This window comes from Geotrypetes seraphini, chromosome 8, assembly GCF_902459505.1.
Source record: "Geotrypetes seraphini chromosome 8, aGeoSer1.1, whole genome shotgun sequence".
Classification (NCBI taxonomy): domain Eukaryota; kingdom Metazoa; phylum Chordata; class Amphibia; order Gymnophiona; family Dermophiidae; genus Geotrypetes; species Geotrypetes seraphini.
In genome coordinates, this window is record NC_047091.1 from 38,356,627 (window position 1) to 38,381,332 (window position 24,706).

The 24,706-nt window shown below is 40.9% G+C and overlaps 1 protein-coding gene across 1 annotated transcript in view; it reads left to right on the forward strand.

Annotated features, from left to right (window-relative positions):
* The window catches only part of VASP (vasodilator stimulated phosphoprotein), a 306,350-nt gene that overhangs the window by 119,050 nt on the left and 162,594 nt on the right, over positions 1-24,706 (forward strand). The window contains exons 3-5 of the mRNA XM_033954725.1: positions 7,618-7,786; positions 11,538-11,601; positions 19,717-19,814. Coding sequence (XP_033810616.1) covers positions 7,618-7,786; positions 11,538-11,601; positions 19,717-19,814 — 331 coding nt within the window. The remainder of the gene's footprint in view (positions 1-7,617; positions 7,787-11,537; positions 11,602-19,716; positions 19,815-24,706) is intronic.

Sequence of the window (24,706 nt, forward strand, 5' to 3'; positions counted from 1 at the left end):
GGTGAGCTACAAATGGTACCTTTCTGTCAGAGGAGAAGTTTCCTTCCATGACAGCTTAGGATGTCCTAGCTATGGGAAGGAGAAAATAAGTTTGCCTGGAAAGGGAAATGTGCTGATAAAAATGGCATAAACCCTCTTATGAGAGCTAATAGGAAGCTGTTAGGAATTTGTTAAAATGAGTGAAGGTGGGATTTGAACCAGGGTGCTTGAGAAGATAGACAGGGTGCATTAACCTGGTGAGCCAGAAATGCTTTCTTTGTGGTGATTGTGATATGATAGCTAATCAGATGATACATAGGCAGGTCAGTCAACTATATGAAAGGGCAGTGAGATCCATCTGAGTAGAAGCTGATGTAGCTCTATGGGTTAAAGTCCTGTGCTGGTCATACAGAGGTTGTGAGTTCAACACCCAGCGCATCTTTTAATTGTGGCATACTACCTTGAAGGTGCAGCTTGATGATCTCACAATGAGGTCAGTTTTGTGACGCTGAAGAGCTCCATTTTGCAATGAGGGAAAATGCATGTAAAGGTCTGTATCTGGTTTTTCTCTTTTTAAGCGCTGAGAAATGAAGTAATATGTGCAATAATGATATGTTTTTCATGTTCTTTCTTTGCTCTCAAGAAAAAGCCGATTGCAGCACTGTTTGTTGAGAAAAAAGGGGGTTCTTTTTAAGCAGGAAAGCCAAAGGTGGTGTAATGAGTAAATCATATTACTGTTTGGGCAGAAAAGTACTATGTTATCCATGCAATAAGTTTATATTGATGTGCTCTATTGATATGGTGGCTTATTAAATCTATTAGGAGGGAGAAAGAAGAAAAAAAAACATATTCAAACTCACTATAGGAAATATCATTGTGGAAGCAGAAAGCACGCCTAATTTGCGTCTATAGGAAGTCTCTGACTAAGAAAGCTGAAATTGCATTGAAATGAAGCAAAAACTACACGTAGACCAGCTTTTTCTTCGTCTACATTTTCCTTGCTGTTTAGACGCGCTCTGCTGCCTAACTAGCGTCTATGTGGTGCCTATCCTTAACCACGCCCATGTTATGCCCACATCTAAAAACCTAGACGTGACTATTCCCTAAATGTGCGTCTATCTCGCGTCTGTGTTCTAAGAATGCCTAATCGATGCCAAACTCTTAAGTCCCAATTAATGCTTGTTAAGACCCTTAAACCGCTCATTATCCACTTAAATCAGACGCCTAAAGCACGCCTAAAGTTAGGCGCAGTTTACAGAATCGGGGCCTTAATGTATAAATATTAACAAATATAAAAATCTGGAATTTGATAAAAGCTGGTATTAATAATATAAAGTGTAAATCAGCACTAGGTTTCTCAAAGGATTGATCTCCTGCAGATATCTAGAGTATTATATAAAGGCAACATAGATACCTATGTGCTTAAAATAGACACACTGAAATGTCTTCAGCAGTGCACAAATCCGCATCCATAAATTTATATCTACTCTGAAAGTGTGACTACATATAGTACATGTGTGTGTATGTGTGTATTACAGCTCTGCCCAAACTAGGTCCCCAGGAAAACCTCTTAGAAGAGTTATTTTCCATGTATAAAACATGCTTTTTTGAAAATGTTTCATTAAAATAGCTCCAAAACATCCTTTGCTGCTCAAAAAGTTCTAGAAAATGTTATAAATTGGCACTGTAATTTTTCATTTCTTGAAAAATTCACATAACTGGGCACACACATGTTTAGAAACCATCTTCCCCTACCCTCCATAGGCAGAACAAATTCAAAGCTAGGTGTTGTAGCTCAGTCTGAAGTAACTCTTGTATGTACAGCACTGATATGCAATTCACCATTTGCTAACTCATGGCAGCAGAAGAATGAGTATGATGACAGTTTTGCAAGTCAGCAATGCTTGCATTAGTCAACTGGTGCTTTCTAAAACAAAATGACTTACTGGCAGAAAAAAAATCTCTGCTTAACCATGCAAGAAACAAGATAAGAAAGACCAAAACTCTTGCATACACAACCTAGGTACAACCTTACAATAGGAATGATATTTGTATAAAAACAGAAAACATATAGGCATTCTGTTAAAAGGCAAGAGATTCAACCATAAAGACAAGAGAGGGCTTAAAGTAGATTTTAACTTCCCAGGCTATAGGATATCATTGCTATAGGATATCATTGTGTGTGATAAATATCCGTTCTTTTATTTCTGGATATTTGTAGATTTGAGGGTTTTTTAATTTTTATTTTACTGGTTCTTTGTAATTTAAACAGTTCCAGAGTTTTTAAAAAATTTATCTTGTGGAGCCTTTGGTATACTGCCATTCAGAAACAAATCATGGCAGTGCACAAGCAAATATAACAAATAAAGTCATATAAAAAGCAACAATATACCAGTAAAGACAGAGTATTTCAGGGAAAGAGGGATGAATAGAACAAAAATAGATATCAAAGAACCAAGAACAAATACCAGCCAATCAGGAGGGAGGGAGAAGAATATAAAAATATGAATTCCTTGAGTTTAGATGTTTCAAAATGATGTTATGAAAAGACTTTGGTATAAAACCAAGCCTTCATGGCAGACTTGAACCTAGTTAATGATTGTTCCACATTAAGTTTTGGACAATTGGATCTGGATCATGGGAGTTAAACAGTAGAAGGTGGAATAATAAGATGAATCCAGATGAAGGACCAAAATAAACGGGATAACCGAAGATTAATACTAGAACATTGCAAAAACCTATTAGAGGAATGGAGAATCAGTATGAAAGAAAGATAAATTGATTGACCTGAAAAGAAGGTTTTGTGTGTGAGCAGGAGAAAATTCAAATTCTGCTCTCCTACTCTGCTGCTAATGGTTAGCCAGTGTTGTGCCAAATAAACAAGTTACATGATCTGAGTATTTAGCACCAAATATCAGTGCTAAACATTCTGATCAGGCACAATATATTAGTTCCTATTATACATAGCACTCTCTCTGGAGTTCAGACTAGTTTCTATTGCTGGTAGGTTTTGTGCCAGGCCTTGTTGCCATGGAGACACTGTACTTCTGCTAGCCCCCATAGCCACTTTTCTTGGTATTTACTTTTACTCCTCCTGAGCTTCCTTCACACCATTGCCTACCTACCTGCTTAGGATTCAGTACAATTAGCATCTGTACATAGACACATGTGGAAAGGGGGGGAGAGATACAATTTGCAATAGGTAGTGAGATAACAAGGTCAATACAATGGGAGGTGGCTATACATATCTTTCTCAGGGGAAAATCAAATCACACAGATTCTGCTGACTGAAATAGTGTTTAGATCTAAAATGCATATTAGGTAAAAGGTTTTAATCTTAGAATGGAGGCTCCCCAATGTAACCAAGTCAAGGAATTGCCAAGATGCTGAAGTGCCACCCAGCAAGACTGACATACTAAGTTAAATACACAGATGTCACCCTGAAGATTTTATGATTTTGTATTGTTCTTTTGTACACCGCTTAGACAATTTTTTAAGCGGTATATCAAATTTTTAATAAACATAAGAACATAAGAAATGCCTCTGCTGGGTCAGACCCGAGGTCCATCGTGCCCAGCAGTCCGCTCACGCAGTGGCCCAACAGGTCCAGGACCTGCGCAGTAATCTTCTATCTATACCCCTCTATCCCCTTTTCCAGTAGGAATTTGTCTAATCCTTTCTTGAACCCCAGTACTGTACTCTGCCCAATTATGTCCTCTGGAAGCGCATTCCAGGTCTCCACCACACGTTGGGTAAAAAAGAACTTCCTAGTATTTGTTTTGAATCTGTCTCCTATCAACTTTTCTGAGTGCCCTCTTGTTCTTTTATTTTTCGAAAGTTTGAAGAATCTGTCCCTCTCTACTCTCTCTATGCCCTTCATGATCTTATAAGTCTCTATCATATCCCCTCTAAGTTTTCTCTTCTCCAGGGAAAATAGACCCAGCTTCTCCAATCTCTCAGCATATGACAGGTTTTCCATACCTTTTATCAGACGTGTTGCTCTCCTCTAAACCCTCTCGACTATCGCCATATCCTTCTTAAGGTACGGCGACCAATATTGGACGCAGTACTCCAAATGCGGGCACACCATCGCCCGATACAAGGGCAGGATAACCTCTTTCGTTCTGGCTGTAATACCCTTTTTGATTATACCAAGCATTCTATTCGCTCTTAGCGGCCACTGCACACTGTGCCGTCGGCTTCATTGTCATGTCCACCAATACCCCCAAGTCCCTTTCCTGGGTACTCTTATTCAATAATATCCCTCCCATTGTATAGTTGTACCTCGAGTTTCTGCTCCCCACATGTAATACCTTACATTTCTCAACGTTAAACTTCATCTGCCATCTCGTCGCCCATTCTTCTAGTTTGTTCAAGTCCCTTTGCAATTCTTCGCATTCCTCTGTAGTCCGAGCTCCATTAAATAGTTTAGTGTTGTCCGCAAATTTTATTATCTCGCACTTCGTCCCTGTTTCTAGATCATTTATGAAGATATTAAATAGCAGCGGCCCGAGCACCGAGCCCTGCGGGACACCACTCGTGACCCTCCTCCAGTCAGAGTAGTGGCCCTTCACCCCTACCCTTTGTTTTCTACCCTCCAACCAGTTTCTGATCCATCTATGTACGTCTCCTTCCACCCCATGGTTCTTCAGTTTCCGGAGTAGACGTTCATGGGGCACCTTGTCAAAGGCTTTTTGGAAATCTAGATATATGGTGATTTATTTATTTATAAGATTTTCCATTTTAATACAAGCATTACATTATACAATGCAAAAGATCCAGAAAAAATATTTCAACAAAACTTATTAGGAAAAACATTATGTCTTATTTAGTCCACAATTTAAACCACAATTTAAAGATCAAGAAAGGAAATAAACTTCCAAAACATTAGTAACAAATCAACTAAACAAGGTCACGGCATTAGATTCCCAAGTTACAACCAGCTGGCAAGTCATACATTACTAGTCATGGTTACCATTTTCTCCTTTGATCCAATAAATTCCAAAAGTTGTTTGGGCTCGAAAAAAAGAAAATTCTTATTTTGAAAAAATACATAACATTTTGCAGGAAATTTAACAAGAAAAGTAGCCCCAAGAGCCAGGGTTCTTGACTTCAAGGACAAGAACTCCTTCCTACGTCTCTGGGTTATCTGAGCTAAATCAGGAAAAACTCGAACATTAGAACCCAAAAACTTATCATTTATATGTCGAAAATACATACGAAGAATAAATTCCCTGTCACTTTCCAAGGCTAAAGTCAACAACATGGTAGTTCTTTGAGTGACAACCTCAAGGGAATTTTCCAGAAATGAAGACAAATTCAAGTCCACTACTTTATCCACTGGGGTTTCTATAGGTGTGGATTCCCCTTGTGTTGTTTTTAAATTCAAGTAGTAAGCTCTAACAATTGGAGGCAAATTTTCTGGTGGAATGGCTAAAGTATCTCGAAAATATTTCCTAGCCATCTCAACTGGTGAAATAATAGGACACTTAGGAAAATTCAAAAATCTTAAATTATTTTTCCTCAGTTGGTTTTTGAAATTTTCCATCTTACGGGAAACATAAGATCTCTCTTTAACCAGTTCCACCGGAAATCTAGATATATGATGTCAATGGGGGTCTCCTTTGTCCATCTGTTTGTTAATCTCTTCGAAGAAGTGCAATAAGTTTGTTTGGCACGATCTTCCCTTGCAGAAATCATGCTGGCTGGCTATCAGAAGTTCGTGTTTTTCAAAATGTTGATCAATGTTTTCTTTTATCAGTGCTTTTGCCATTTTCCCTGGAACCGAAGTCAGGCTCACCGGCCTGTAGTTTCCCGGATCACCTCTTGATCCCTTTTTAAAGATGGGCTATCTTCCAATCCTCCGGGATCTCGCCTGTTTTCAGGGATAAGTTGCAAATTTGCTGCAGTAGTTCCGCTATCTCCTCTTTTAATTCCTTCAGAACCCTTGGATGTATGCCATCCGGATCCGGGGATTTGTCAGTTTTTAGTTTTTCTATCTGCCTGTGAACGTCCTCAATGCTCACTTCTATGAATGTTAATTTTTCTGCTTGACTTCCGTTGAAGAATTGCTCAGGTTCCGGCATGTTGGACGTGTTTTCGTTAGTAAATACAGATGAGAAGAACATGTTAAGCCTTTCTGCCACTACCTTCTCCTCCTTCACCACTCCCTTCCTGTCTCCGTCGTCCAGCGGTCCCACTTCCTCTCTAGCTGGCTGCTTCCCTTTAACATATTTGAAGAACGGTTTGAAATTTCTTGCTTCCCTGGCTAGCCTTTCTTCATACTCTCTTTTAGCTTTCCGAACCTCACGGTGACAAACTTTGAGAATTATTAATGCCTGATGTATGTGGCATCTTCCAGAAGGGAGAAATAGCAAAATTGTCAGTGCCCATGTAATACCTTTTCAGAGTCCCAGTCATTCCCCATTCTTGTAAAGTAATCAATTCCTTTTATGAGAACATGATTGTCTGGTTCAGGTAAGGTGCTTTTTTGGGCTAGTGAATAAACTGCCCACAATGTCAGATACCATAGGTACATTTTACCTACAGGTTTTACATCGGTAAAAGGAAAATCACAAGTGCAAGTTTGCTTTCTTATTGTGGCAGGTATATTTTGCACCTGCGTTTTGTGCAGGGAAATATTTAGTGGAAAAAAAGGCATTTTTAAATCTACCAAAACACGCTCTCACAAACACTTTTTAACACAGCAGGTAGAAGGATTCACCTTTAAAACAATGTGCATACTTTCAACTATAGTGAAGATGGGCAGTTTTCAAAAGGTCTATTTAAGGAGGAGACCAAAGGCCCACTGGGTGCTAGTGCTGCTACTACTACTACTACTATTTATCATTTATATAACATAACATAAATTTTTATTTATATACCACAAAAGCCTTTTGGTTCTAAGCAGTTTACATAAGATGTAAAGCTGACCAGAGTCAGTGAGCTACAGCATAAATATAGCATTGAAAGGCATACATATTGGCATTTAATAGACGGTCCCTTAATAGAAGAGCTTACAGTCTAACTTGGAAAGACAGACATGACATATAGGGTCAAGGATGCAGAACCCAAGACAAGAGGAGTTAGGAGTTGAAAGCAGTCTCGAAGAGGTGGGCTTTTAATTAGGCCTTGAACACTGCCAGAGATGGAGCCTGTCGTAGGGATTCCGTCAGCTTGTTCCAAGCATACGACTGGATACTATCAAGAATGACACGGGAATGAATATCAAGCAATTGAAAGAAGCTGTGGAAAACAGGGAAGCATGGTGAGGACTGGCCTACAGAGTATCCAAGGGTCAGACAAGACTGAATAGATGATAGTAGTAGTAGTAGTAGAAAAAGTATTTTATCCATAGAAATTGGCTTTTCAGATTGGCCCTGAATAAAAAATTGCTTTCTTTCTGTCGCCTGCTTTTGAGCATTTGCTACACTGTTGCTTTCCTAACATTGTGTCACTGTGAGAAGTGGGAGCTGGGACTGGACCTGTATCGCTCAGCAACAGTTGGGTGGGCAGCATGTCACACATTGCAGGGGAGGATGTGTTTCAAAAGATAGCACCTGGTTGCACTCTTCTCTCTGATTACCACTGGCTCCTGCTTCCCATAGTTACTGCTGCTTGATTTCTGTCCTCTTCTAGGTTGTCATGAACTGTGCCATCCCAAAGGGTCTCAAGTATAACCAGGCCACACCCAACTTCCATCAATGGCGTGACACTCGACAGGTCTGGGGTCTGAATTTCAGCAGTAAAGAGGATGCCACTCAGTTTGCCAGTGGTATGATGCAAGCACTGGATATGTTGGAGATTGGTGAGTGCTCCCCAGGGCTATCGCAAGGTGTGGGCATGAAAGAAGAGGGTGCACCAGGCAACCCTTTTGAGTATTTTTTTATTTATTTTTTTGAAAATAATTATTATCCACCTTAAATCTGCAAGTCTGTGAGCACATGAACTTGAAAAAGAAAGCTTGATGCTGAAAGCAGTTCTTCCCTAAGGTGCCGTTTTTTGTCTAGTGGCTTGCCCTGGTCCATTCCTCCTCCCCCAATGAGTAAGTTTTCTCCCTTGCCTCCTTCCACCTCCTACTGACCCCAGAGTGCAGGGGTGCTGTAAATGTCAATAATAAATGACTGTGGTTACATTGTACATCGACTGTGGACAGCAATGACTGTTTGTAGCACTTTCACTGTACATGTGTTTAAATCTGAAGCCAACAAACAGAGATTTTCTAAATTATTCTTTCAGTATGAAGTGTCTCTTTTGATGATTAAGTCCTGTGAAACCTTTTATGTGTGCATGACATTACAACTCCTTGCTCAGATCCATTCCATTTACTGGTTAATATTGACTTAGCACACAAAACTAACCTGCTGGACTAAACAGCTGCCAAAACGTCCTAATAATAAATAAATCCAAAATTGGCAAACATGGTTAAATTCTTAGACGGACTGTTAAATTTTGTGAAAGCCAACATAAAAAAATAGTAAATAACTAACTAACTTGAACTCAGAGGGCCTCAGTATTAGTTTATATTCGAGCTCCCCCAAAGACCAATATTGCTGCTGTCCTCTCCAGGCTCACTGCCCCCGAGGCCACCGGAGCAGCTACCCTCCACTCCAATCTCCATACCCCCAGGATCCCCACTGACTGGAACTCTGCACAGATGCTCAAAGCCCCGTGTAGAACATCAGTTTCAGGTTCTTTCAGCACTGGTATGCAAGTGCAGTGGAGGGAGGAAGTGGACATCAGTGCCGATCATCATGGGCACGAAAGGAAGAGAGTAGCGCTAGTGCAGTGGAGAATGGCAGCGCCGGTAGCCTTGGAAAGGGGGGATTTGGATTGGAGGGTAACAGCACTGGTGGCCTTGGGGGGAAGTTTGAAGTGGAGGGAAGCAGCGACAGTGGCCTTGGGAGGGGGGGGGGGTGTTTGGAGTGAAGGGTAGCAGTAAAAGGGAGGGGGGGATTTTTTTTGCCCGTTGGTTGAGTGCCAGTTAACTGAGATTCTACTGTATTTATTGGGTGTGCACTCAGAGACAGAAATTAGTGACTTAGCTATATAGTACAGTTTTTCTGTAATATAACCCACTCTCCCAATAAATAAAACCTTTATATACTGCCTGGGTAAGGTAATATTGTAGGTCTGAATATTCTTAAAATCAGTGCTTCTTAAGTTGTTGTTGTTGTTATAAATATATCTCGGTGTTTTTCATTGTGGCTAGAAAAGATGCTGTCATGTATATATATATTTTTTTAACTCTTGACTTTGTTTTAAATGGCCAGGAGAGACTCCTGGCTGTTTAAATCACCTATCTGGTTAGTGCCCAAGGAGGGACAGGGGAGATATGATTCAGATGTTCAAATACCCAAACAAAATCTTTTCCAGAGAAAGAAAAATGGTAAAACCAGAGGGCATAATCTAAGGTTGAGGGGTGGTAGACTCAAGAATAATGTTAGGAAATTCTTCTTTATGGAGAGGGTGGTTGATGCCTGGAATGCGCTCCTGAGGGAAGTGGTGGAGAGGAAAATGGTGGCAGAGTTCAAGAAAGCATTGGCTGGTATGCTGGAGATAGCTTGGAATATAAGAACATAAGAATTGCCACTGCTGGGTCAAACCAGCAGTCCACTCATGCGGTGGCCCTTAGGTCAAAGACCAGTGCCCTAACTGATACTAGCCTTACCTGCATACGTTCTGGCTCAGCAGGAACTTGTCTAACTTTGTCTTGAATCCCTGGAGGGTGTTTTCCCCTATAACAGCCTCCGGAAGGGCATTCCAGTTTTCAACCACTCTCTGGGTGAAGAAGAACTTCCTTACGTTTGTACTGAATCTATCCCCTTTTAACTTTAGAGAGTGCCTTTTCGTTCTCTCTACCTTGGAGAGGGTGAACAACCTGTCTTTATCTACTAAGTCTATTCCCTTAATTATCTTGAATGTTTTGATCATATCCCCTCTCAGTGTCCTCTTTTCAAGGGAGAAGAGGCCTAGTTTCTCTAATCTCTCACTGCACTCCCTCATCTCCTTAACCATTTTATCGCTCTTCTCTGGACCCTTTCGAGTAGCACTGTGTTCTTCATGTACTGCGACCAGTGCTGGACACAGTACTCTAGGTGAGGGCACACCATGGCCCGGCACAGCGGCATGATAGCCTTCTCCAATCTGTTCGTGATCCCCTTCTTAATCATTCCTAGCATTCTGTTCGCCCTTTTTACCACCGCCGCATATTGCGCAGACGGCTTCATCGACTTGTTGACCAGTACTCCCAAGTCTCTTTCCTGAGGGGTCTCTCAAAGTACTGCATCGGACATCCTGTATTCATGTATAAGGATTTTGTTACCGACATGCATTACCTTAATAATAATAATAATTTATTTTCTTGTACCAGTAGTTCTGGGTGGTTCACAACAGGAAAATACTGAGACACTATCTACGTATAATCTAAAATTATATAATAAAAGTAATACAATTGTTAAAAACATTAACTTTTAGGAAACATACAGATTTATTAATTTTAAAAAAGTTAGGCGCTTTTATGGAAATTAAGAACCATTAAAAAGATTTTTGACAGCGAATCTTTTCGGTTACTGGTTCAATCTATTGTATTATCAACTTTAGACTATTGTAATATAATTTATTTGGGGTTACCTAAAAAGATTATGGGCTCCTTTTATCAAGCCGCATTAGCGGTTTAACGCGTATAATAGCGCATGTTAAACCGCCGGCCGTGCTAGCTGCTACCGCCTCCTCTTGAGCAGGCGGTAGTTTTTGGCCAGCGCAGGGGTTAGTGCGTGATTAAAAGTCGCGCACGCTAACCCCGCTAGCAAGGCTTGATAAAAGGAGCCCTACATTAAGACTTTGGTTGATGCAAAATGCTGCAGTTCGCCTGATTTTTAATCTTAAAAAGTATGATCATGTTAGTCCTTTTTATACCAAGTTGCATTGGTTGCCTTTTGAGGCCAGAGTGCTTTTTAAGTTTGGATACATTTGTTATAAGGTGCTTTTTGGATTATCTCCCTCATATTTGTCCCCCTATCTGAAACTTTCTTACTCAACAAAAGGAACTAGAAATTCTGGAAAGTTCATCTTCCCTACTCCAAAGGCCTGTTGTTTTAAGAGCTTTTTAGACAGGACTTTGGAGCATGAAGCTGGGAAGATGAGCTCCTGGCTAAGTCCAATGATTGTTCAATCTAATTCTTACTTCACATTTAGGAAATCATTAAAGACCTATTTATTTGACAAATAAGAATATTAATTTGATATATTTAAATGAGGTCTTATGTTTCTATTCTTATTGTCACAGTAAGTTTTAATTTTTTAAATAATTTTTAATATTGTACTTGAATGTTTTTAACAATTGTAATACTTTTATTACCTTACACTTATCCACGTTAAACCTCATTTGCCATGTAGGTAGCAGTTTATGAGAAGCTGTGACATGGAGTGCTTTATTGCATTGGATGCTGTGTATTTAGTCTGTTTTAGGTGGATGGTATTCTCATGCATTTCCTGATGTCTCTGATATTGGCTATGCCCAGATCTCAGTAACATAGACTTTTGGTTTCTCTCCTCAGGACCTGCAGCACCTTGGCCAGTTCAGAATGGACCATCGCCAGAGGAGCTGGAGCAGCAGAAACGGTACAGTATTTGGAATTGAAGGGTTAAGGCAGTGTCTCTCAAATGTTTTTAGCTCCAGAACACTAGCAGAGCAAATGTTTTTTGTGGCACACTAAAAGGAGCAAATGTTTTTCATGGCACATTATAACTGAAATTATAAAATTGCAAAACCAACAAAAAATTAAATTTGAGAGCTATTTATTTAAAGTTCTTTAAGCTATATGTATGGGTAATTGTAACAATGGTGAAACTAAAGTAGATAGAATTCCTAATCAATGCAATGGATGAGCTTGTTTTTTTAATACAAATTAACTCAAAATATGGCTCAACAGTCAACAAGCAAATGCGCATGTCATCATCCTCCATTTGCAGTTCTCTTTTTTTCAATTTTAATTTCTGTCCAAGCTGAAATCTAAGTTTGCAAAGATAAGAAGATCCAAACGGTAACAAAGCCTTGATTGCTTTGATGTTCAATTTAGGGTAACTACTGCATGAAAATAAAGCTAAAATTGCTGTTAGTTTTCAAAGACCAATTGTGTCAAAGAATGATCTGTCTGGGCAGTTGTATCTTTACACACACAGACGCTCATAACATAAGTTGATATTGTTCTGGAACCCTTGTTGTTGGCTATACAGCAGGCAAAGGAAATACAGGGGATTCCTTATGCAGGTTGGGGATATAAGATCTCTGCTTATACAGATGATATCTTGCTTCATTTGAAGAATCCTGAATCCACCATTCCGCATTTACTGGAATTGATTGATAGGTTTGGTAAATTCTCTGGATACAAAATAAATTGGAGCAAATCGGAGGTTCTTCTGTTAAACGTACATTGTGCAAAAAAATTATTTGATTCATTCCCTTTCCTTTGAAAGGAAGAGGGTATAAAATATTTAGGTATTATGATTCAGAAAACATTAGAAGACATTGAAGTAAAGGCTGCTTTGTTTACCTCATTGGAATAACTACAAGACGGCATTGTATCTTCCAAAACAGACATAAGAACATAAGCAGTGCCTCCGCCGGGTCAGACCATAGGTCCATCCCGCCCAGCAGTCCGCTCCCGCGGCGGCCCGAACAGGTCACGGCCTGTCTGAGTCACCAGAAGGGGCCCCCTTGCCACCTTGGTTTCCCATTGAGTCCTATCTTCCCATCGAAGTCCTAACCCTCCGGTCTTGCACATGCACGACCTGGTTGGATTTCTATACTTATTACCTAGTTAGCTTTCTATAACTGTGTTACATCCCAGCACCTCTCTCAGTATCCCACGATCCCCCTATCCCTCAGGAATCCGTCCAATCCCTATTTGAATCCTTGTACCGTACTCTGCCTGATCACTTCCTCCGGTAGCGCATTCCAAGTGTCCACGACCCTTTGTGTGAAAAAACACTTCCTTGCATTTGTTCTGAACCTATCTCCCTTCAGTTTTTCCGAATGCCCCCTCGTGCCTGTTGACCCCTTCAGCCTGAAGAATCTGTCCCTATCCACCCTCTCTATGCCCCTCATGATCTTGAAGGTCTCTATCATATCTCCCCTGAGCCTCCTTTTTTCCAGAGAGAAGAGCCCCAGCCTATCCAACCTCTCGGCGTACGGGCAGTGTTCCAGCCCTCTTACCAGTTTCGTTGCTCTCCTTTGGACTCTCTCAAGTACCGCCATGTCCTTCTTGAGGTACGGCGACCAATATTGAACGCAGTATTCCAGATGTGGACGCACCATCGCTCGATACAATGGCATGATGACTTCCCGCGTCCTGGTTGTTATGCCCCTCTTTATGATGCCCAGCATCCTGTTGGCTTTTTTCGAGGCTGCTGCGCACTGTGCAGATGGCTTCAGTGATGCATCCACCAGCACACCCAAGTCTCTCTCAAGACTGCTGTCTCCCAACAATGCCCCTCCCAATTTGTAGTTGAACAACGGGTTCTTTTTCCCTATAGGCATGACCTTGCATTTTTCCACGTTAAAGCGCATTTGCCATTTGTTTGCCCAGTCTTCCAGCTTGTCCAGGTCCCTTTGCAGGTCCTCACACTCCTCCCTGGACCTAACTCTGCCGCATAGTTTGGTATCGTCTGCAAATTTTATAACCTCGCACTTTGCCTCCTTTTCCAGGTCATTGATAAATATGTTGAAAAGTAACGGCCCCAGCACCGATCCCTGTGGCACACCGCTCGTGACTCCCCGCCAGTCAGAGTATTGTCCCTTTACTCCGACCCTCTGCAGTCTATCCGACAACCAGTGCTCGATCCATCTGTGCACATCCCCTCCCACCCCGTGGTTCCACAGCTTCCTAAGCAGCCTTTCATGTGGCACCTTGTCGAAAGCCTTTTGAAAATCAAGGTAAATGATGTCTATAGGTTCCCCATTGTCCACCCGACTGCTTATTCCCTCAAAGAAGTACAGAAGGTTCGTTAAGCCTGTAGTTCCCGGGCCTGTAGTTCCCGGGGTCACCCCTCGATCCCTTCTTGAAAATAGGTGTGACATTCGCCAATTTCCAGTCCTCTGGTACCTCTCCAGTTTTCAAGGATAGGTTGCAAACATGCTGGATTGTGCCCGCTATTTCTTGTCCTAGTTCTTTCAGAACCCTTGGGTGGATTCCGTCTGGGCCCGGCGATTTGCCGCATTTTAACCTGTCTATCTGCTTGAGGACATCCTCCTTACTTACCTCTATGTGTTCTAATTTTTCAGCCTGTTCCCCACTCATGAGCTCCTCTGAGTCCGGTATATTAGATGTGTCTTCTCTCGTGAAAACCGACGAGAAGAACGTGTTCAACCTCTCAGCTACCTCTTTATCCTCCTTAATCACTCCCTTCCTATCCCCATCGTCCAACGGCCCCACCTCCTCTCTCGCTGGTCGCTTCCCCTTTACGTAACTGAAGAATGCCTTGAAGTTTTTCGCCTCCCTGGCCAGCCCCTCTTCATATTTCCCTTTTGCTTTTCTAACTTCTCGTTTATTGTTAGTATAAAAACTTACAGAATTACAGCAGCAGAGACATATCAGAAAAATATATTGTCAGTTCAGAATATGCAATGGAGAGAAGAACTTGCACCCATATGCTTAGCAGGGGGCTAGCAGATCCCCGTAGCATAAGTAAGTGAATCTCTCTGGCTTTACCTAGAATGCACGTGTTTTTTATACAGAGAAATTCTTCCTTTGTTCCAAAAAGTACATCCCCGAATTCTGGTTATGTAATTCCCTATTGGTACATAAAATAATGTAAATCTAACTCCTCCTCTCAGTCCACGCCTCTCTCACCTCCACCCCCCCTCCCCAGTAGGGAGGGGGGGGGGCCTTGCAGAAACAGAGAACTCTTGGTGAACTTTCTTTCTCCAGTGCTGAGATATGTAGATGCTAATTAGTGGGATGGTGTCCTTGTATGCTGAAAGTTGGCAAAGGTGACCTTTTGACAATCCAGCTGCTTGGTTCTCATAACTTGGTTCAGAGACAGGGAGCAAATGTTTTGGTACCAAGTTCTCTCATCTCGCTACACCCACATCGTCCTGCAGGGATCCTTGCTCATTATAAAAGTTTTATGGCTTTCCAGGGTGCCTGGCATATGAAGTCATACAGCACTGATAACAGTTCAGCAGGACCTTGGAGAAATATCCTCCCAGCAGGGAATGGAGACAAAAACATTAGCATTGCAAAGGCTGCAGGTGTTTACAGACAGCAAGGTACAGGCTGGGCCTAAATTGGAGCAAATCGGAGGTTCTTCTGTTAAACGTACATTGTGCAAAAAAATTATTTGATTCATTCCCTTTCCTTTGAAAGGAAGAGGGTATAAAATATTTAGGTATTATGATTCAGAAAACATTAGAAAACATGATGACCGTAAAGAAAAAATCTTTATTGTTGAAAGTCAAAGAAATGTGTGAGCATTGGAATCCCTTACATCTTTCTTAGTGGGGGAGAGTCCAAACTGTCAAAATGATGATTTTGCCTGTAGTTTGCTACCAAATGAGTATGTTGCCAGTTTATTTTCAAGGGTCCTTCTATAAAAAATTAAATGGTATTCTTACTAAATTTTTTGGGCTGGGTAAAACTGCTAGAATAGCTTTAATATATTTGCAAAAACCAATTGTGGTGGGTGGGGTAAATTTTCCAAATTTTTATAGATACCATCAAGCATTTATTCTGCGTCAGGTTATGTATTGGATCCTTCCTGAAGTCTTGGAGCATCTTCCGGATTGGCTTTATTTAGAATGGCAACTCATGTCCCCATTATGATTGTTTGATCTTATATCAAGTTTTACTTCCAAAGATATTACAAAAATATTACTCTTCAACCAATGTTATTGATATCAATTTAAGACATTTGTATGGACCTTCTGTTTGTAACTAGGCACCACACTGCCGGTTACTTTATTCTGCATCAATCCAGATTTAATAACTTCATTGACTTTATTTCATTCTGTATTTTTTCTTTTCTTTCATGTATTTGGATTTTTTTAAAAACGATGTATCAATTGTTTTTTTATATATAACTCAAGCCTAATAGTTTTCATATTCTTATTAGCGCTGTGATTATAGGGAACCCATCACTTATCTTAACAGTAGACAGTTCCTCCTGCACCTCCCCCAACATGCATGTTTCAACTAGAAACTTTTCTTCAGGAGCGAGGTAAACTACAATGGCAAAGAGACAAAATATGCCCTTTATATTCAACTTTTACTTCAACAGTGCCTCAATATATTTTTTGCTAGGACCCGAACACTTTAAATAATTTGAGAGAAAACACAACCAGCTTACCGTTTGTGGGAGCAATTTCGAGCAGCAAACATGGCAGCACGTTCTAAAGGAGCCCTTAAATGCAGCTAACCCGACACATCCCGATCACATGACATCATTCCCACATGCAGAGCAGAGCTCTGCTTCATAATAAAAGAAGTATCTGAGTTTGTTTCAAAGGAAAAGTGCAAACACTACAAAACAATATCACAAAATAGTTAGCCATTCGATTTCTTCATTTAACCCCTCAGGTACTAGGGACTTCAGTTTAAAAATCCACTTCTTTCTTTAATAGCTAAAGCTTTCTGAGGGGTTAAATGAAGAAATCGAATAGCTAACTATTTTGTGATATTGTTTTGTAGTCTTTGCACTTTTCTTTTGAAACAAACTCAGCTCTGCTCTGCATGTGGGAATGATGTCATGTGATCGGGATGTGTCGGGCTAGCTGCATTTAAGGGCTCCTTTAGAACGTGCTGCCATGTTTGCTGCTCGAAATTGCTCCCACAAACGGTAAGCTGGTTGTGTTTTCTCTCAAATTATTTAAAGTGTTCAGGTCCTAGCAAAAAATATATTGAGGCAATGTTGAAGTAAAAGTTGAATATAAAGGGCATATTTTGTCTCTTTGCCATTGTAGTTTACCTCGCTCCTGAAGAAAAGTTTCTGGTTGAAACATGCATGTTGGGGAAGGTGCAGTAGGAACTGTCTACTGTTAAGATAAGTGATGGGTTCCCTATAATCACAGCGCTAATAGGAATATGAAAACTATTAGGCTTGAGTTATATATAAAAAAACAATTGATACATCGTTTTTTAAAAATCCAAATACATGAAAGAAAAGAAAAAATACAGAATGAAATAAAGTCAATGAAGTTATTAAATCTGGACTGATGCAGAATAAAGTAACCGGCAGTGTGGTGCCTAGTTACAAACAGAAGGTCCATACAAATGTCTTAAATTGATATAAATAACATTGGTTGAAGAGTAATATTTTTGTAATATCTTTGGAAGTAAAACTTGATATAAGATCAATTAATTGAGTAATCAACAGGTGATAATTATTGGGTTGTACATTAAGACCCATTACGATTATGTCATGTGTTGAGTATCAAATTACCCAGAATTTATAAGGACAATAGCATTCTTTTTACCACCTGGAAAACCTTAAAATGTATTGATAATTTAATATCCGTACCAGTACAATAATCCATGTGTCAATCCTTATGGTTGAACTCCAAGATTCAAATTGGCGAGTCTAAGATCCTCTGGAAGCTTTGGCTGCAGGCAGGCATACGCACATTAGATGATGTACTATCAAATGGAAAAATGCTTGATTTTTCACGACTGCAACAATCATTCGGTATCTCAAAGTCTCAAGCATATAAGTGGTTGCAGTTGAAGTAGGCCATTCAGGAGGAGTTCCCTGAGTGGCGTAATTTAAAAAATCAGTATAGCTTGCCGGGCCTGTACTTCCAGACAGATTTCCTAGGGCATCAGGCTGCCAAGTGGTATAAATTAATATCGGAATATTTGAACAAAAAACTGAAAAACTAGTCTGAGAGACATTTGGAGCATTGAGATTAAGCAGCAGATTTCTGCTTCTCAATGTTCACGGATTTGGACTTGGAGGATGAAATGTACAGAGTCAGCATCTATGAAACAAACATGGCTTTTTTTTGTTACATAGAAGTTTCTGGACCCCTGTTCGTTTGCAGAAATTAGATAGTTCTAAATCTAATAGATGCTTGCACTGTCATCTTGAAATAGGGACACTGAATCATTTGTTGTTCTATTGTCCTTTTGTACTCAATTTTTGGAGGTCGATATGGGGACAGATTAATACCATACTGGAGTCACCGATTCCATTGACATATGATGTAGTCATATGTGGGATGATATTGCATCTTAAACCCCCATTGGACAGATATAAATGTTGGCTTTTCCTTATTATGACCGGGATAGCCATGCAAATGGTTACTCGCAATTGGAAAAATTGGGATCGCCTTAGTTTTACTTTTTGGTGGGCGAATTTATGCTTATGTTATAAGTATGAGAAGATGAACGCTGACATACTGGGGCATAATAAGTTATTTAAATTAGTTTGGGGTCCATTGATGACTTTTGTGGCTTTGTTATAGTTGTCTTTTATTTTTATTTTCTGTTGTTTTAGCACACACATCCAGGGAAGGGTGGGGAGGTATCTCTTTTTTTAGGTTTTATTCCCTGATTGAAAATGCTGGAAGGGAGAGGGGGTTTTATCCTTTCTGTATTGTTACTGATTGATTATAAGTGCTTATTATGATTATTAATATATGTATGTATATTGTTTTGCACTTTTTGTTAGCTTTGAAAACTTAATAAAGATTAAAAAAAAAAAAAAAAAGAAGGTCCAAACGGTAACAAAGCCTTGATTGCTTTGATGTTCAATTTAGGGTAACTACTGCATAAAAATAAAGCTAAAATTGCTGTTAGTTTTCAAAGACCAATCGTGTCAAAGAATGATGTTTGTCTGGGCGGTTGTATCCTTACGCACACAGTCACTCATAACATTGACAGGCTCTTGCGTACACGATGTACATGCCATCTATTCTAGTGTATACTTATAAGGGAATTCTGGAATCTCTCTTGGCACATCCAGAATCTCTTCGGGGCACACTACTGTGCCATAGCACACAGTTTGAGAGACACTGGGTTAGGGGATGTGTTTCAGGATTTGAGGGGTGGGGGTGATAATAGGAATTAGTTCATATTGAATCAGAATGTTCAGTGGCAGCCCTGTTCTTTAATTCTTACCATCTCATTCTCTTTTTTCTATTTTATCCATTTTTCTTTCATTTTCATCCTTCTGATTCTTCCCACTTTTGCACACTGACAAGCATGGTGTGTAAACACCTTGCCAGACATCTCCTGAAAAGTCCTGATGAGAGATTATCTTTCACTTATTAATTCTAATCTCCTTTTCCTTTTGGAAAAAGGTGAAAAGGAAATCTCTCCTCATTACCTCAGGAAAAGACAAGTTCTGAGATATTAAGAATGTCAACAGATCAAACACATACATGCCCATTAGCCACCAGATGGGCAAACACATCCAGTAGAATATGTGACTTTGTTTCTGCCTTTCTGGATCCTGGCACTGTAGAGAGCCTGGAGTTGTTTCTGGCATAACTTCTGGGCTGGCGAGTCTTTATATGTCAGTGAAGAGGAAGGGAATGAATTACTGTGTCTAGGGCTAGTGAAATTTTGTATGTTAGGTTCTCTCTTTTACCCTCTCCCTCATATCTCGTGGCGTGCTTGTAACTTTGCCAACTCAGCCAGTCAATCTGATTATTTTAGAGTTTGTTCTTATGAATGTTTTCTGTTCCACCGTCTTACCCAGTGATGCACCTTTTACTTTTATTTCCTCATGTCCCTACAGGCAGCAGCTGGAACGAGAGCAGCAGGAGCGGGAACAGCTGGAACGGGAGCAGCTGGAACGGGAGCAGCTGGAACGAGAGCGTAGGGTGTCAAATGCAGGTACGGTGGGACAAGAAGTAAGTTGAAGGAAAAGGTTGTGCCAGGAGGATTGGATTCTAAATTGGAGCTATGCAGAGACCTGCCTGAGAGCCAAACTCCTTACACTTGGTAGTGAAATTCAAATCATGGGGTCTCCAAATGGGTTAGTTGTATGCACCTTATGACAGGAATGAATTTTGATCCTTTTCTAGGTTAACATGTGGTGGTTTCAGACCTCAGGATCTGAGTTTTATAGTGTCAGTCAATAAAGCATAATCCCAGCACCCTTCACGCTGAGTGTTTTGGGAGCCTGTGTATAGAACCACCTCTAGGCTCAAAGCATTTTTGGCAACCAATCAGTTGAAAGGAATTCAAAGTAGAAAGGAGTAAAGGAATGGGAAAGAGATATGTATGATTCACAGAAAGACACAAGGGCTGATATAATAAAGCTTATCACATAGTTTAGTGCAGGGTTCTGCACACAATTTCTGGTGCTATTATGACCATAGGATGCAGAAAACAGTCCAGTATGCAAGAAAATTGCATAAAAACTTGTATAGACATCAGTGTACTGTTCATTTAAATCCAATGGCGGTACTAGCTATGAAATGTGGGTGATAGTGATAGTGTCTAAGGATCTGAAGGCATTGAAACAGTGTGACAAGGCAGTGGCTGTAGCCAGAAGGATGCTGGGCTGTATAGAAAGAGGCATAACCAGCAGAAGAAAGGAGGTGTTGATACCCCTGTACAGGTCATTGGTGAGACCCCATTTGGAGTACAGTGGTACCTCGCATAACGAACGCCTCGCACAGCGAACGCTGCGCACAACGAACTTCTTGTCTTGATTCGTACAACGGACTTCGTTTCACACAACGAAGTCGCCCGAGCTGCATCCTTCCGCGCAGGCACTGCGCTTAACTGCCCTCTCTCACTTGTTTCCCCCGATTATCCAGCATCTAGCCCTCCCCCCCAAACACTTCCTGTTTCCAGCGAGGCGGCCCGCGTCAGAGGGGACGGGGTATCGAAGCGCGAGCGAGCTGCGGAAGTGGTGTTGGTGGTGGACGGCCTCAGGTATGAGTTAGGATGGTGGGGTGGGGAGGGGAGGCCTGAGAGCGAGCATGCGCGCACAGGGAGGAGACGGGGAGAGATGCGCTGGATTGGCAACGGTTGCTCTCTGTCGCCTCCCGGCTCCAGCGGCGTGACAGTTTTCAAACAGGCGCGTGGTTCTTTCTAAGCAGAACCACCAGCTTTAACGGCGCTGACTCCCGACTACAGCCTCCAACAGATGACTGCTTCCCATTGCATCCGGCCGCTGGCAGGTCTCGCGCGCAGCAGCCAATGGGTGCCAGCCACGAGTCGGCCAGCACCAGAGGGGGGAATCAGGAGAGACGAGCATCAGAGGGTGGAGGAGAGGCAAGGTAGAAGAAGAAAATCAGAGAGGAGGAGAGAAGTAGAGAGAGAGAGATTGGACAAAGAGGAGGGGATGGTGAAGGAGGAAGAGAACAGAAAAGGAAAGCATAGGAGGAGCATTAGAGAGGGAGAGGAGAAGACAGTTTGCCAGCCTGAGAAACTCCCTAACCCCTTATGCTGCTGCACAGGGAAATGGGGAAAAATGACAGACAGACAGCGGGAGGGAGGGAGACAGAAAGAAAGACACAGGGGCAGTGAGAGGGACAGAAAGACAGACAGAGAAAGGGGGCCAGAGAGAGAGTCAGCGGGAGAAGGAAAGGGGGCTGCTTTGGGGGGGCGGAGCTACTCTCGCCGCTTCCCCGATGCTAGAAAAAAAAAAAAAATGAACAGTTAAGTCCCAGTTTTTGCAGCTGAGACTCTGCCCTCTCTCACTGTAAAATTAGACTCTGTCTTTAAATTTAAAAAATGTGTGTTGTTTTAAAAAACAATTATGTTTTTAGATGTATCTAAATAAAAATAATAACAAAAAATTTATCTTTTTTTATGTCATCTTAGCATATTTTATGCTACAGAACGAATTATTTTTTTTTACATGTATTGTTATGGGAAAACGCGTTTCACATAACGAACTTTTCGCATAACAAACTTGCTCCTGGAACCAATTAAGTTCGTTGTGTGAGGCACCACTGTATTGTGTTCAGTTTTGGAGGCCGTATCTCTGGACAAGTGACAAAAAATGATATGGGCTTGCACCAAAAGATGTACAAGAATAGACTGGAAGACCTGAATATGTATGCTCTAGAGAAGATAGGAGGGATAGGGGAGATATGATACAAATGTTTAAATATTTCAAAGGTATTAATATAGAAACAAATGTTTTCCAGAGAAAGGAAAATGATAAAACTAAAGGGGTGGCGGGGTGGCAGACTTAGGAGTAATGTTAGGAAATTATTGTTCACGGAGAGGGTGGTAGATGCTGGAATGCCCTTCCAAGGAAGTTGGTGGAGATGAAACGATGGCAGAATTCACAAAAGCATGAGATAAATGGTATGAAACAAACTAAGGCTAGTACTGGGCAATCCTGCATTGTCTGTGTCCCATATATGGTGATTTGGTTTAGGATAGGCTGGAGTGGGCTTCAATAGCAACTCCAGCAGTGGGAGCCTTAGGCAATACCAGGTGGACTTCTGGGGTCAATTGCCCAGAAATATTAAAGAAAAGACAATTTAACCATGAATATACTGTATAATGAGTGTGACTATTCAGCAGACTGCATGGAGTGTTCAGGTCTTTATCTGCTATCATTTTCTATATAATTTGCATGCTGTTATTACTGAATAGCTGTAAAAGCTGGTGTTTTCCCATGCAGTGCTGGAGTTTTGTACATCTAGCCCTTAGTTGTTTATATTTCAACTAGGTATTACAAGAGGATGTGGTGGTAACCATATATTTAATGAAATTTAGGCAGTCACTGCCAATTCTACTTTTTTTTACTATTTGATTTGTTGGCTCCTAAAGATGGGGAGGGGTTGAATTCTTTTATTTTTAGGTATTGTACTTAGATTGTAAACTGCTTTAACCTACATTGTGTTTGCTAAAGTCAGTATAGTGAGTATTGACCCCCTTTTATCAAGCTGCATAAAGTTTTTTTTTTTTAATCACAAACCGCTGCAGTAAAAGCTCCAACACTCATAGAATTCCTATGAGCATCGGAGCTTTTACCGCAGTGGCCTGAAATAAAAAATTCTTAATGCAGCTTCATAAAAGGGGGCCTTTATTAATATTAAAAATAATAATATTCACTCTAAGCCAGTGGTCTCAAACTCAAATGAAGGGATGTAGTTCTGAACCAGGGCATCAGAACACAGGCAAGGTCAGCACACAGGCAGTTCTGAACCAGGCCAGGTCAGCACATTGATCTAGGCCCTATGTACGGATCTAGGTCCTGTGTAAGGATCTAGGCCCTTTGTAAGGCTCTAAGCACAGTGTAGAAGTATGAATCCTTTCTCATTCCCTCTTGTCATGTAGACAAAGCAAGGAAAAAGGTTTGTACCTTGAGACCGAATGCTGAGGCATTCCCCCCTACCTTTTGTCACAAGAATCTTGCCACATATTAACCTGACACACACATACCCTTATCTTATCCCTTATCTTGTTTAGTATTCCTTATATGGACAGCATGCCTACGTGCCAAAGCAGGCCCTGAGCTTAAGGTAAATCAAGAGAACTTAAGGAGCATGCTATAGTAAGATTTTAGACATATCAGAAATGTATGTATTCAGATGTCACGTGAGATAGTAACTTTGAGAATCACATTAAATATGTAAACAAGGAGTTACCTTGGTATAATTCACACTGTATATGCATGATGAAATTATAACCTTGTAAAGCATTAGCTAAGTAATTAAGGGAGCTAAGATTTTCAATAAAAGGGTGAGCGACCATCCATTATTGTCGCCTCATCCCATTCTGAGACATGTGTATGCAGCATCATTCCTACACTAAAACCCTTTGCAGGGCCATATTTTGGATTTGTAGGTACTTGGAGGGCCTCAGAAAAAATAGTTAATGTCTTATTAAAGAAATGACAATTTTGCATGAGGTAAAACTCTTTATCTATCTATCTATCTATATATAAAATCGGAGGTATGTATGTGTGTATGTATGTGTGTGTGTATGTGCCACGATCACGCAAAAACGGCTTGACCGATTTGAACGAAACTTGGTATGCAGATCCCTCACTACCTGGGATGATATGTTCTGGGGGTATCGCGGCCCACCTGCACACGTGGGCGGAGCTACAAACAGAAAATCACATTTCACCCATTCATGTCAATGGAATAAATGTAAAAAGCTGCCATTCTCACAGTAATTCAAAACCGGCTTGACCGATTTTAACGAAACTTGGTATGCAGATCCCTCACTACCTGGGGTGATATGTTCTGGGGGTCTCGCTGCCCACCTGCACACGTGGGCGAAGCTACAAACAGAAAATCAGATTTCACCCATTTATGTCAATGGAAAAAATGTTAAAAGCTGCCATTCTCACTGTAATTCAAAAACGGCTTGACTGATTTGAACGAAACTTTGTATGCAGGTCCCTCACTACCTGGGCTGATATGTTCTGGGGTTCTCGCGGCCCTCCTGCACACGTGGGCGGAGCTACAAACAGAAAATCAGATATCACCCATTCATGTCAATGGAAAAAATGTAAAAAGCTGCCATTCTCACAGTAATTCAAAAACGGCTTGACCATAGAAACTTGGTATGCAGATCCCTCACTACCTGGGGTGATATGTTCTGGGGGTCTCTCGGCCCACAACTCTATGTTGCTTGCTCAAGGGTGGGTTCCCCCATCAATTTATATGTTCTTGCTCCTGGAGGTGAAACTAAAAATTTTGTTTAAAATCACGTTTTGCGTTAGTTGTATTGTATTCATTTTGTCAAATATTTCACATTATAATTTGAATATTGTACTTTTTATTAAGCTGTAAAACAATAAT